General features: G+C 46.4%; 1 protein-coding gene across 4 annotated transcripts in view; it reads right to left on the bottom strand.

Annotated features, from left to right (window-relative positions):
* Positions 1–15167, bottom strand: part of LOC147110430 (kinesin-like protein KIF19) — a 196371-nt gene that overhangs the window by 86192 nt on the left and 95012 nt on the right. For all 4 annotated transcript variants that reach the window (XM_086000408.1, XM_086000407.1, XM_086000405.1 and 1 more), the window contains exon 11: positions 4372–4546. In XM_086000408.1, coding sequence (XP_085856534.1) covers positions 4372–4546 — 175 coding nt within the window. The remainder of the gene's footprint in view (positions 1–4371; positions 4547–15167) is intronic.

The following is a 15167-nucleotide window of genomic DNA, read 5'->3' as shown; positions in this document are numbered from 1 at the left end:
TTTTATACTCCATCCCCCTCGCAATAAAAGCCAAGATTCCATTGGCCTTCCTGATCACCTGCTGCACCTGCATACTAACTTTTTGTGTTTCATGCACCAGAACCCCCAGATCCCTTTGTACTGTAGCACTTTGCAGTTTCTCTCCATTTAGATAATAACTTGCTCTTTGATTTTTTCTGCCAAAGTGCATAACCTCACACTTTCCAACATTATATTGCATCTGCCAAATCTCTGCCCACTCACTTAGCCTGTCTATGTCCTTTTGCAGGTTTTTTATGTCCTCCTCACTCACTGTTTTCCCTCCCATCTTTGTATCGTCGGCAAACTTGGATATGTTGTACTCGGTCCCTTCCTCCAAATCGTTAATATAGATTGTAAAGAGTTGGGGTCCCAGCACTGACCCCTGCGGAACACCAATAGTTACTGATTGCCAGCCCGAGAATGAACCATTTATCCCAACTCTTTGTTTTCTGTTAGATAGCCAATCTTCCACCCATGCCAGTATATTACCCCCAATCCCGTGATTTCTTATCTTGATCAGTAATCTTTTGTGTGGAACCTTGTCAAATGCCTTTTGGAAGTCCAAATACACTACATCCACTGGTTCCCCTTTATCCACCCTGTATGTTACATCCTCAAAGAATTCGAGCAAATTTGTCAAACATGACTTCCCCTTCATAAAACCATGCTGATTCTGTCCTATTAAATTATGTTTATCCAAATGCTCTGTTACTGTTTCCTTAATAATGGACTCCAACATTTTGCCAACCACAGATGTTAGGCTAACTGGTCTATAGTTTCCAGCTTTTTGTCTACTTCCCTTCTTAAATAAGGGTGTTACATTAGCAGTTTTCCAATCTGCCGGGACCTTTCCTGAGTCCAGGGAGTTCTGGAAAATAATCACCAATGCATCCACAATCCTGATAGCACCCAGCCTCCGCTCCTACAATCTTCAACTCATCCCCACAGATACTTTGTGCAACAATCAGAACATTGTAAGACAAAAATCTATGGTTTGTTTCACTGTAACTGAATTTTTCAAGGTCAATTTCAAACAATGTATGGTATATTACGCATATCTATCAGTTCAATTTGCTGTATAATACCATGATCTATCATCAAAATACTGACATTTACTTCCAACACAATTCTATATGAAATCAAAACATTGTTTCTTTTAAACATAGAAACACAGAAGATAGGAGCAGGAGTAGGCCATTTGGCCCCTCGAGTCTGCTCCGCCATTTAATGAGATCATGGCTGATCATCCAAATTCAGTACCCTGTCCCTGCTTTCTCCCCATATCCCTTGATCCCTTTAGCCTTAAGAAATATATCTAACTCCTTCTTGAATATATTTAACGAATTGACCTCAACCGTCTTTTGTGGGAGAGAATTCCACAGGTTCACCACCCTCTGGGTGAAGAAATTCCTCCTCATCTCTGTCTTAAATGGCTTACCCCTTATCCTTAGACTGTGACCCCTGGTTCTGGATTCCCCCGCCATTGGGAACATCCTTCCTGCATCTAGTCTGTCTAGTCCTGTTAGAATTTTATAAGTTTCAATGAGATCCCCTCTCATTCTTCTAAACTCCAACGAGTACAAGCCCAATCGACCCAATCTCTCCTCATACGTCATTCCTGCCATCCCAGGTATCAGTCTGGTGAATCTTCGCTGCACTCCTTCCATGGCAAGCACATCCTTCCTCAGATAAGGCGACTAAAGATACCTTTGTTGGTTGATTTGAAGCTCTGTGTTGAGTAGAATCATATACAACTTGCACTACTTTATTTAATATGTTTTGGGGAAAAATAAACTTTTCTACATGGATGTCAATTACTCAACAACAACGGTGTGCCTTTAACAAAACCCGTCAAGGTATTTCACAGTTGCGGGTTGTGCCTGAGCAAGATTCGGGGGTGAGCAGGGGGTGCAGGGGGTGTGATGGAGGACAGGTGGGCAGAGGTAGGTTTTAAGGAGACTTTTGAAGGACGAGGAGAGATGTAGCAAGACAAATGGGTTTAGGGAGGCGGTTTCAGAGCGAGGCAGCAAGATGCTGACGGTTCTGCCACGGATGGGAGGTCAGGAGCAGAGGGTGTGGGCTGGGACATGGAGAAAATTTAAAATACAACAGCGATTTGGATGGTAGACACCATTATACGTCTCATTAATATGTTCATTCCCAATAGTTACAGATAAAAAGACTTGTTTTTGGTTCAACATAGGGACTTTGAGCAAAAGAATCCCACAGAATACGATAGCAAAATACTGCGGATGCTGGAAATCCGAAATAACAACAGAAAACGCTGGAAAAACTCTGTGTGTGTGGAGTTTGCACATTCTCCCCGTGTTTGCGTGGGTTTCCTCCGGGTGCTCCGGTTTCCTCCCACAGTCCAAAGATGTGCGGGTTAGGTTGATTGGCCATGATAAAAAAAAAATTGGCCCTTAGTGTTAGGGGGGATTAAATACGTGGGGTTACAGGATTACAGGGATAGGGCTTGGGTGGGATGGCTGTCGGTATAGGGACCGGGTGCTAGGGTTTGGATGATCAGCCATGATCTCATTGAATGGCGGAGCAGGCTCGAAGGGCCGAATGGCCTACTCCTGCTCCTATCTTCTATGTTTCTATGTTTCAGGTCGAAACCCTTCGTCAGAACTGAGAAAAAAAGGCAGGAAATGAAACAGATTAAAAGGCAGTTTGGGGGCTGGGAAATGGGGAGGGGATGAAAGAAAAGACATTAAGAGATATTCAAGGTAGACGAGGTGGTGATAGGACAGGTAAAGAAACAGACAATGGCTCTAGATGAAGTGTGAAATGCGCTGGCAGAGTGAGAGACAGACAAAGAAAAGGGAAAAGGCATCTATTATATTTTTATATTTTTTATCCACACTTTTGGTTTGTGCCTTTTCCCTTTTTTCCTCTCTCTCCCACATGGCAGCTGTCTCTCACTCTGCCAGCGCATTTCACACTTCATCTAGAGCCATTGTCTGTTTCTTTACCTGTCCTATCACCACCTCGTCTACCTTGAATATCTCTTAATGTCTCTTCTTTCATCCCCTCCCCCATTTCCCAACCCCCAAACTGCCTTTTAATCTGTTTCATTTCCTGCCTTTTTTTCTCAGTCCTGAAGAAGGGTTTCGACCCGAAACGTTGACTCTGTTTCTCTCTCCACGGATGTTGCTTGGCCTGCTGAGTTTTTCCAGCATTTTCTGTTGTAATCCCATAGAATACTTGGCTCTTACTGGGGTAGAAATTCACCGTGGCGGTAACGCAACACAAATGGCATTGCTTCGGCTACCCGTTATACACTCCATCAGATATTCAGCTCCATTGAAACAAGCTGTATTAACAGGCGGACTGTGTGATAGCACCCGTTTCTGTACTAGCGCCAAGATGAATTTCTACCCTATCAAATTTAAAGATGTCACGTTGAAGGTAATGGATGTACTGGAACTGATGCTCCTGCTGATTTGCAGGTAAAACTCAAATGAATACTATTTTCAGTTTAAAAAAAACAGATTCGGTGTTAGAACTGAACTAATCAGGCAAGCAATGGCCGCAATAGTTGAAGAGAGATAGCAACAGTGCTCTTGAAAAAGACTGTGTAGTCATAATCAGCTTACACTGTAGGGTGAGGATTCTGCTGCTGTGACTTTAACTGCCTTCCTGCCAAATAGCCTTCCCACGCAGCTCAACGGATGCCTCCGCTGCAGTGGGAAAATGTACTTTTAATTCACCTTCAGCATTGACAGCAAAATTATCCCAAACAGCAGACGTAGCTCTCCGTGGGTTTGAAACACAACCCAGCTTTTGGCTGAAACTTAGTCATGGTCACAGGTTGTTCACGCAGCCCTAATGTCACTCAGTTACAAAAAGGAACTAAAAAAAATAAAAGCTGCAGGATAGACCTTGTGTGGAGCCAGGCGGGTCAGAATGGGGCATTATAGGCACTTTAATAGTGATAACCAGGAGTGTAGGACTCCAAGCAGCAACAACAGGGGACAATATAAAGGATGCAATCTCCACACCACGGATTACATCCAGCACCTGACATTGTGTGTGTCCCAAAAAGACATTTTAGAGGCAATGGAATACAAGTACTTTTTGCCACTGGTCCTCCCACAGGCCCCACCATTAGTGGCAGCATGTTACAAAAGTAAAAGGAGGGTCTCCCAGGTTGTGGGAAAGCCAGCGTGACATAAGGCGATTTTATTTTTGTGATGTCACAGGTACATATAAGATCACTGAATCATACCCGACAAACAAGCACGTTATTTGCTAATGCCCTGCAATGTTCAGTTCTTTTGCATTCAATCAACCAGTACAGTGTTCGAGTCCTTGTGCTATTATTACAATGTCTGTGGAACTCACTCAGCTATGGTTAGTAAATGTCTGGAGGTGTCAATGTGAAGCTCCATGTTGGTATTTTCAAGCTCCACGAGGCTGCGGCGGATCTCCACTTGTTGCCTAAAAGCAATCGTCAATTGGTGCCTCAGTCTGCCCATTTCCCCTCGGTTGTATTGCACCGAATGCTGCTGGACTTCAGCTGAAAGTACATTACAAAATTATCGTTGCGAATGAGTTTACAGACAAGACTAGATTTTTGAATATTAAGGGAATCAAGGGATCTGGGGATCACAGAATCACAGAAACCCCACAGTGCAGATAGAGGCCATTTCGGCCCATCGAGCCTGCACCGACATATATCCCACCCGATCCCCGTAACCCCTACACCAACACATATCCCACCCTATCCCCGTAACCCCACGTATTTAATCCCCCTAACACTAAGGGTCAATTTATCATAGCCAATCATCCTAACCCGCACATCTTTGGACTGTGGGAGGAAACCGGAGCACCCGGAGGAAACCCACGCAAACACAGGGAGAATGTGCAAACTCCACACAGACAGTCACCTGAGGCCGGATTCGAACCCGGGTCCCTGGCGCTGTGAGGCAACAGTGCTAACCACTATGCCACCGTGCAGGAAAGTGGAGATGAGGTAGAAGATCAGCCATGATCTCATTGAATGGCGGAGCAGGCTCGAGGGGCCAAATGGCCTAACTCCTGCTCCTATTTCTTACGTTCTTATGTTCTAAGACTATTTCTCCCTTTGGAGTTTTCCCAGGTTTTTTTTTTGCATTTAGACTCTTTCACTGGGTATCATCCATTTTATTGCTTCTTCAGTCATGAAGACTTGGTCATTGGCACTACCAGTCTATTCTCTGCCAACAAGCAACAGGATTTGCTGAGAATGAAGGTCAGTCTCACAAATCTTCACCTTCAATGAATTGTCAGGTCAAGAGGTCAGCCAGCTTGAATCTAGAATCACACAGACAGAAGGACCCTAGCTGGCATTTTTAACATCAGTGGGAGTTTTTCAATTGCTAATTATTTTGCTTGTTGGTTGTACATTTGCTTTTCTTTGCAGCGGATACAAATAAACACAAATTAGGGGATGGAGAATGAAAAATTCTGACTGTTTATATTAATGTTCCAGTTACTGTCCATGGGAGATCTTTCTTAGAGGCCGGGCTGCAAACCACTGAACCCCAGGCAGCTGGTATACGCTCCCCTCTTTTAGTCACTCTCCATTTATATCTTAGCTAAAAATACTAAAATTATGCTTCATGTGTACACCATAAAAATTAGCTAATAATTTCCAACAACAACTTGTATTTATATAGCGCCTTTAACATATTAAAATGTCCCAAGGTGCTTCACATGAGTATTTTAAGACAAAACATTTGACACCAATCCACATAAGGATAAATTAGGGCAGGTGACCAAAAGCTTGGTCAAAGAGGTAGGTTTTAAGGAGCGTCTTAAAGGAGGGAAGAAAGGTAGCGAGGCGGAGAGGTTTAGAGAGGGAATTCCAGAGCTTAGGGCCTAGGCAACAGAGGACACGGCCATCAAAGGTTGAGCGATTATAATCGGGGATGCTCAAGAGGGCAGAATTAGAGGAGCGCAGTTATCTTGGGGGGTTGTGGGACTGGAGGAGATTACAGAGATAGGGAGGGGCGAGGCCATGGAGGGATTTGAAATCAAGGATGAGAATTTTGAAATCGAGGCGCTGCTTAACTGGGAGCCAATGTAGGTCAGCGAACACAGGGGTGATGGGCGAACCGGACTTGGTGCGAGTTAGGGCATGGGCAGCCGAGTTTTGGGTGAACGGGTGAAAGCTACTATTTAAGGAAAGGTTCAAAAGTTCTTACATCTATCCCAAGCAGACTGTATCCCCCACCCAACCCTAATATAAATAGCAGTGGATTGAAGAGCTGAAAGGCATGGTACAGCATCAAGTGAAGAAAGTATAATGGGCTTGTTCCAGCTTCCACTTTGACACATACTACCTTATTTTGGGTATTTATTTGGGCTGTGATTCTAGATCACAGGAAGTACAAATGTATTAGTTCTAATAATAATAGCCAGAGGGGAAAGGAAGATAATTTTTTCACACAGCAAATTATTATAATCTGGAATGCACTGCCTGAAAGGGGGGAGGAAGCAGATTCAATAGTAACTTTCAAAAGGGAATTGGATAAATACTTGAAGTGGAGAAAATTGCAGGGCTATGGGGAAAGAGCAGGGGAGTGGGACTAATTGGAGAGCTCTTTCAAAGAGCTGGCACAGGCATGATGGGCCGAATGGCCTCCTTCTGTGCTGTACGATTCTATAATCCTCTCTCCATCAAAACAAATACTACACAACTAATGTTTTTTTAATAAGTAGTGAAAAGTCCTTATACACTTTTTAAAAAATCATAAGGTAGATTTTCCTTTTCACTGTGTCTGTGTTCAGCAAAGAGGAAATAGAGCCATTCGATCAGCTCTCCACTGCCCTGCACTGGTCTGGGATTTCCTGGATCATCGTAACTGGGTCTGCGCCTACAGCAAGTGCAAGTATTAGCATGTTAATGAGGTGGGAGGAGGCGTTCCTGGCCCCTTCCACCTCACTTTTCTCTTGGTATGACCGCGGGACACCCAAATGGAGGGTGGTGGGGAATCTCCAGCAATGGCCAGAAGGCCCTAATATTGGCAGCCGGCAGTGCATCTGGTGGGCTGCTCATGCCTACAACTACTCTCCTGTTCATGCACCCCACCCCCCTGCCAAAACCCAATGCAAGGCCCTACCGGGGGGGGCAGTCCGGTGCCAGGAGGACACCTGGCTCAAGCAAATGGCCTGGGCCAGGATAATGTGGCGAACTCCTCCCCTCACAGGCGACATGGACCTTGGGTGTGCTATACCTGTTGTCTCAGCAAGGGGCCCGAAGAGGAAAATCAGCCCTCAATTTTTTTCCAATGAATTTCTGTACTGATCAAGGTGAGGGATTTCAGCACAGGATAAGGAAACAAATTTCCACATTGTGCACCTGATGTCCAGCAAGCATTCTCATACCAGGTATTGTTGGGGCCAGATGTAGCATTAAACTCCTTTCACTCTACCCCAACGACATGCCACAAAAGAATACTCCTAACTTTACATGTTAATTTTCCACACAGGCCACCTTTGAGGGAGATTGCCAGTTTAGTGTTAACTTGAAATAAAAACAGGAAGTGCTGCAAACACTCAGCAGGTCTGGCAGCATCGAGGAGAGAGAGAAACAGAGTCAACGTTTCGGGTCGATGACCCTTCGTCAGAACTGGAAAAGGTTAGTGAAGAGAGATTTGTAAGCAGGGGCAGCGGGGAGGGGAGGAAAGAACAAAGGGGAAAGTCTGTGACAGGCTGGAGGGCAGGAGAGATTGACTGACAAAAGGAACGATGGTGCAAGGAGTAGTTGAGACAGAGATGCACTTCCTCACAGCCTGTGGAAAATATCAGGGCATCAGAGAGAATTTCAATCAAAAATTCTCACAAATATGCCCTGAATTCAGAAATCTGACTGACAACCAAAAACTCCCATTCCTACTGGGGGAGGAGAGAAGCTGTGTAACACTGGCGGCACACTATGTTACAGCTTGCCATGAACAGAGGGACAACCAGTAAACTAAGACAAGAGTATATATAAACAAGGCGAAAATATATTTATAAACTCAGGGATATACCTGTTTATACACTGTATGAATGGAACCGCGTTTATGTGTTCAACCATAAATGTATTTTGATGCTTTGGCAACATAAGATGTACCTTATCATGCCAATAAAGCGATTTGTATTGTATTGTATTGTATTGCAAGGCAAAAGGAGATGGTAATGGAACAAGTTGAGAAACAAAAGATGGCTCTAGATGAGGTGTGAATGATGATCGCAGCAACATTACCAGCTACCATGTGAGGAAACAAGAGGAAAAAATGTATAAAGAAATACACGGGCCAATTTATAGTCTGAAATGGTTGAACTCGATGGTATGAGATGGCTTTTGTTCTGGGTCTGTGCTCACTACAGGAACTGGACATGGGCTGCTTGAATTCATTCCATGCCAGCCCAGCAGAGAGTTTTATGTCTCACTGGATTTAAACCCAAGAGGTGAAAATCCACTGCAACACACAGGAAAGGAAATGGAATAAAGTGCTGGCTGTAAAATCTTTATTCCTTCTGCTTATTAACAACAACAACTTGTATTTATATAGCGTCTTTAACATAGTAAAACGTCCCAAGACACTTCACAGGAGCGTTAGCAAACAAAATGGCCTAGATTTTCAGTGTGCCGTGAGGCGGGCTTTTAGGTGGGCGGGGGGTAAAAATCCCGAATTCGGGGGTCCCGACACCATCCCGCCCAAAACCCGCCTCCGCGTAAGTTTCAGAGGGGGCGGGTACTGGGACCTGCCGACCCGAGGCGGGAAGGGATTAGTGCCAATGAACTGCCTGTTAACAGGTAGTTAACAGGCAGTTTTTAGCCTAATCCCTATTTTGAGGGGTGTCGTGTGGGATTCCCGATGGCTCCAAACCACGCCAGGTTAGAGCAGGCGGGCCGTCGGGTTGAAGGACTTGGAGGGGTCGCGATGTCATGTTCAGGTGAGTGATGGGTGCATGAGTGCAAAGGTAAGTGTGTTTGGTGTGTCTAAAGTGTGTAAAGAAGTTTAAATTACCTGTACTTACCTTGACAGCCTTTCTTCCTGTAGGCGTCGGGAGTCCATCACTCAGCTGGCACTGAAAGCTGAATGGCTGCGATCTGTCAAAAGTGACAGCCTTCAGCTTTTAGTGCCAGTGAGATTTTTAACTGAGTCTGTGTAGAAGGACTCAGGTTAGAAGTCAGACTGTCAGTGTTTGACAGCTTCAAACAGCTGTGAAACACTGATATTTCATCTGTCAAGACCTCTTGACAGATGAAATTTCAGTCTGTGATGTCACCTGTTGCCGGGTGGCCCTTAATTGGCCTGCTGAGCCCGCTGGGCGGGCTCAACAAGGTCAATCAAGGGAAAATCGCGTGGATTGACCGGACGTCGATGTAGGCGGGACTAAAACCTGAAAGTTGTAGTCCCGCCTCCTTCCCGACAGCTTAATGAAAATCGACCCCAATGTGTCGCTGAGTCACATAAAGAGAAATTAGGGCAGATGGTCAAAGAGGTAGGTTTCAAGGAGCGTCTTAAAGGAAGAAAGAGATAGAGAGGTGGAGAGGTTTAGGGAGGGAATTCCAGAGCTTTAGGCCCTAGGCAACAGAAGGCACAGCCACCAAAGATTGTGCAATTAAAATCAGGGATTCTTAAGAGGCCAGAATTAGAGGAGCGCAGATATCTTGAAGGGTTGTGGGTGTAAAGTCTGTGGGTTATATGGTGAATTAATACACAGACTACAAGAGTAACTTTAACAGGACTTTACTATTCGAAGGTCAGGGCGAATCTGCCCAATAAATCCTTACACCGCACTTATATACCGGTGTGGTCACTCCCGGTATTACAGTATACAGCAGCCAAGATAAAGTAGTGCAACACCTAAAATAGTTCTCTTAAAGGTGGACGGTTACATACAATAGTTCTCTTAAAGGTAGAGCGGTTACATACACTACAATCCTCCCTTTTTAGCTTACAACATACTTATTCCCCATTAAACATAACGGCCTAGAAATTGGGTTCTGGTCTTGCCAGGGCTGTAGCGCCAGAAAGTTTGCGCCAGCGGTAATGCGGCAGCGCCCGACGAAAATTCGGGTGCGCCAGGCCCAGACGGCGGCGGGCGCTAAAACCCTCCTTTAGCGCCTCAAAACGGGCGTGAACTTGGGTTTCCCGGCGCTAATCCCCCGCTGCGGCACCCGATGCGGTGCGGCAGGCGGGGGAACTGCAGGCCTCCTCCTCCTGTTAAGGAGGAGCTGCCTGCAGCCGACAACTGTCCGGCGGATTGACCCGACATCTGAGCCCGGCACCTCGGGGAAGTGCCGGGCTCGCATGAGACACTGATCAGGGCCGCGGGGGGGGAATGCAGGAGTCCGGGAAGGGAGGTGCGGGCAGGCGGCCGCCGGGAACGCGGCCGGCTGCCGCTCCACCTTTATGCGTCGGCGCACACTGGGGGAAGACTCTGTTGCCAGAGTCTTAGTTGCGCCTGCCACGGGCGAGGCGGGCGCAACTGAATTTCGGCTTGGGGCCGGGTTACCACGGCAACCGGGACGCTGCGCACACCGATGACGTCATCGGTGCCGGCGCAGCGCTACCGGTCTACCGCCGCGGAAGGGCCCCAGGCAATTTAGGAACCGGCGCCAATTGCAGCGCTAGGCCCTCTAACGCCGCAAAATCGGCGCTAAGGGCACTGAATTTCTAGGCCAACATATATCCAACTTCATGTAAAAACAGTTCACAGATGTAGTCTCTGCGGAAACAGTTCACAGATTCAGTCTCTGCGGGAAACAGTTCACAGATTCAGTCTCTGCGGACAACAGTTCACAGATTCAGTCTCGGTGTAGTCGGTTCACGTTGCTGGAGTGACTCATCCAATAGTCCTTCACTGGACTTAACAGCTTGAACTTCCGTCACTTCTGAACCAGCATTGTTGACTTTTAAAAGCTTGAGTACCTTGGGAAGTTTTTCTACTTCCAAACTGATTTGGCTCCGTACGGAGAGACCACGTGCGTGGCCTGGTAGAGGTGATAATGGTTCAGATGGTCATCGTCTTCTGCTTCGTCTTTTCCTTTTCTGCTTCTTGGAGACTCTCTGGGCTCCACTGTCAGCTGCCAGCTGCATGCACCGTTCCTCCTTCTCGTCCTCCTTTTTCCGTAGTAGTGCCACCATCTCCCGATGTTCCTTAGACTTTAGGTGATTCTTCATGGTTTCTGCACTTTGGGAGTTTTCATCACAAGCTGGGCAGAGCAGGTCATCGTAATATTCGGTGTCGTCCAACAGGTCATGGTAATATTCGGTGTCGTCCTGAGCTAGGCCAGCGAGAGGGTCTTCTATTTCCTCCATACCCAGCTGGATGTTAGCCAGCTTTTGTTCCAAATCCAGACATCTTTCCTGAAGAGACTTCTTCATGCGTTCAGTTTCATCCAGCTTTTTCTGGGCTTCCTGCAAGTCTTTTACTAATGACCTCATTCGTGATTTCAATACTTCAACTTCATTGGGAGATTGATTGATTGTATTATTCAATCCCTCTACTGGAGCAGCTGTTTCAGCATTCTGTTGTTCAACATTGACGTGAATCAGCGTACTTTTGGCATCCAAGGTTTGCTCTGCTGCCATCTTCTCAGTCTGTGTTGCAACCTCAGCTATTCCAATAACTTTTGGGAGCTCCAAACCCTTCTCCTTTGAAGATTTAGACTCATGTCCAAATTGTTCCCATTTCAGAGTCTTGTCCCTCAGCATATGAAGGAGTTGGCTGACCGTTGACTCTTCTGACCTCATCCGTTTCCCAGTAGCTGCAGGGCTGTTTATAACCTTGCCCTGGGGCTCCTTTGCTGTTTCTACTTCGCCATCATCCGCAGCCTCCACCATTCGAATTTCCACAAATGAATCGTCCGGTGATGCTGCACCCAACTTCAGTAGGAGCTCGGAATTCATGGCGACCAACTCAGCCTGTTCTGCCTGCAATCTGCTAACAAGCGCCTTCAGTTGCTGAACATCTTGCTCCACCAGATTAGAGCACGCACCTTCAGAAACTGAATCAGCTTTGATTCGTTTGGCCTCCTTGCGCAGACGGTTTGTGTGCTCCTGCTCCCTTTTCTCCCTCAGCTGTTTCTGTTGTCTTTCCAGATTCTCCCACTCTGTGTCAAAGAACGTTTTCATTGCTTTTATCTCTTGCTCGAGACGGCAACTCAATTGTTCTAATTGCTGTTGTAATTTGAAATGGAGTTGAGTTCGAGCCCGGTGTTCCTCAGACTTGTGCATGTCTGTAAACTGGACAGACTCAGAATTCTCTGCCAAACTATGTTGTTGTTGTTCAGTGGAATTCTGTTCTGAAACTTTGTTCTCCTTTGAAGCATCAGTATTTATGCACTCCTTCATTTTTCCAACCTTAGTCAGCAAGTCCATTTTAGACTTGTCTTTCGCACCTGGGCTGGTCTTGTCGTCATCCGTTTCAGAGTCTGAGCTGATTGTCTTCACCGAGTTCTCACTCGTTATTGCTTTTAGGTAGTGCCATTCCATGTTTATTTCCCTGATCCACTCCCGTCCCAGAAGTGGTGGACCTCCCTCAGGTAGTACATATAAGTCCATTCCTTGGTGTTCTTTGCCCCTGTCTCTCACCTTGACTTGTATCTTTCCCATGGGGTATACTTTATGCCCCGTGTATGTCTGCAATACGATCTTGGTATCTCTCAAGGGTATATGTGATAATAGCCGGTTGTAATCCCTTCGATTTATGACTGATAGGGCTGATCCTGTGTCCAATTCCATTTTCACTTGGACTCCGGCTACTTTTAGTGTGACCCAGATAGTTTGTAGGTCAGCTTCCTTACTCACATTGTGAATTCTCAGACTACCCAGTTCCTGGCCGTTCGGGTCTGAATCAGAATTCTGTTCATCTGAACTCTTCTCAGCCACCTTGTGTACCTTGCTGTACTTTTCCTGCGGTGACTTTTTTCTGTTGTTGGTCTTCTTTCCTGACCGGCATACTTTAGCTATGTGACCAAGCTTGCCACATTTTCTACATTCCTGGTTTTTAAACCAGCATTGGTTCTGGTCGTGTGTTGTCTTCCCACAACGATAAAATTTTGTTGTACCCGAAGTCATTTGATCCACGCTGAGTACCGCTGCCTTCAGCTGCATTTCCGCAGTGCCTCTCGCGGCTGCTTCGTGTGATGCTGCAATAAGGACAGCCTTGTCAAGTGTAAGATCGTTCTCTTCGAGCAGTCGCTTTTGTGTTCCTTCCTTCGACAACCCGCACACGAACTTGTCTCTCAATGCCTCTGTCAGATTTTCCCCAAACTGGCAGTATTTCGCTAGTCTACGCAATTCGACCAAGTATTCCGCGTTGCTTTCCTCTTTCCGTTGCATTCTCGCATAAAATTTGAATCGTTCCGCCAACATCAGCGGTGTGGGGTTCAAATGATCCTTCAGGACAGCAACAATATCAGCGAAAGTCTGATCCGCCGGTTTAGCTGGTGATAGAAGATGCTTCAATAGCCCGTATGTCTTCGCCCCCATTGCGTTTAATAAGGTGAGAGCTTTATCATCATCTGCTATTTTATTGGCCTCACAATATATCTCGATGCGTTCTACATACGTGGCCCAATCTTCCACCTCGGAATCGAAGTTGTTGATGTTACCATGCTTAGGCATCTTCACTATCTTTTTGAGAAACCACAACGAATTTGTTCGTTACTTTTTTTTCTTCCAAAAATGGCGGTTTCCCGCGCTTGTCTTCTTCCCCGCCCACTTTCAAAATGGTGGTTTTCCGCTTCTGTCTTCTTCCCCGCCTACTGGCGGCTTCCCGCGTTTCTTCCCCTGGCTGGAGGGGTAAGCTTCCCTTCGGGCGACGACCGCTGGCTTTCGGAGTTCGCAGCCTGCGCGCCGGCTTCAGTGCGTTCCTTGTTCCCTATTCTCGGCAGGGCAACCGGCGCTGGGGACAACCCGCTTGTATCCCGGTCTCTCACACCGGCTGCGTTCCCGCTTGTACCGCGGCTTCCGTGCCCTACGCTGCCCCAGTCTCAGCGCCTCTGGGCCCGACTTCTGTCCGGCTCCTTTCCCCCGACCGTGGTCGAGTTCACCGCCCTTATCCTCCGTTTCTTTTTATTTTCCCCCTACTCACAGTCAACGTGGCCGACTTGCTTCTCTTGGCTGATCGGCTCACTCACCGCCGTGGCAGAAGGGACAATAACAGCCTGTTGCTGATGGAAGGCTTCGTGTCTGAATCCTTCCTTCTTCCTTGCTCTGCAGACTCGAGTTTTCTCTCAGCAGAATGACGAGGGCGGGTGCCTCTTCTCGACGCTCGTTAACTGCTTCGGGTGTGTCGCTGCCGCAGGGTAAGATCGAACCCGTCGCCACTGTAAAGTCTGTGGGTTATATGGTGAATTAATACACAGACTACAAGAGTAACTTTAACAGGACTTTACTATTCGAAGGTCAGGGCGAATCTGCCCAATAAATCATTACACCGCACTTATATACCGGTGTGGTCACTCCCGGTATTACAGTATACAGCAGCCAAGATAAAGTAGTGCAACACCTAAAATAGTTCTCTTAAAGGTGGACGGTTACATACAATAGTTCTCTTAAAGGTAGAACGGTTACATACACTACAGTGGGGCTGGAGGAGATTACAGAGATGGAGAGGGACGAGGCCATGGAGGGATTTGAAAACTAGGTGGAGAATTTTAAAATCAAGGGGTTGCTTAACCAGGAGCCAATGTAGGTCAGCAAGGACAGGGGTGATGGGGCTTGGTGCAAGTTAGGACACGGGCAGCAGAATTTTGGATGACCTCAAGTTTATGTAGGATAGAATGTGGGAGGCCAGCCAGGAGTGCATTGGAATAGTCAAGTCTAGAGGTAACAAAGCCAACGGAAGTGGAAATAGGCGGTCTTAGTTATGATGCAGATATGTGTTCGGAAGCTCATTTCAGGGTCAAATATGACACCAAGGTTGTGAACAGTCTGGTTCGACCTCAGACAGCTGCTAGGGAGAGAGATGGGGTCGGTGGCTAGGGAACGGAGTTTTAAATGGAATAATGCTGAAAAGATCGACTCTTCTCTGACCTGTCATAAAAAAACTACCTTATTCAATTTCATTAATGCAATATGCATATAAACATTTTTTTAAACAATATGCTGCCACTGAACCTTGCCAAACAATTTAAATTGGAAATTTAC

This window comes from Somniosus microcephalus, chromosome 11 (genome assembly GCF_052327205.1).
Source record: "Somniosus microcephalus isolate GS21.2 chromosome 11, FLI_Smic_1.0, whole genome shotgun sequence".
In the NCBI taxonomy this organism is placed as follows: Eukaryota; Metazoa; Chordata; class Chondrichthyes; order Squaliformes; family Somniosidae; genus Somniosus; species Somniosus microcephalus.
Note: the sequence above shows the minus strand (reverse complement) of the source record. Positions and strands in the feature narration are given on the sequence as shown.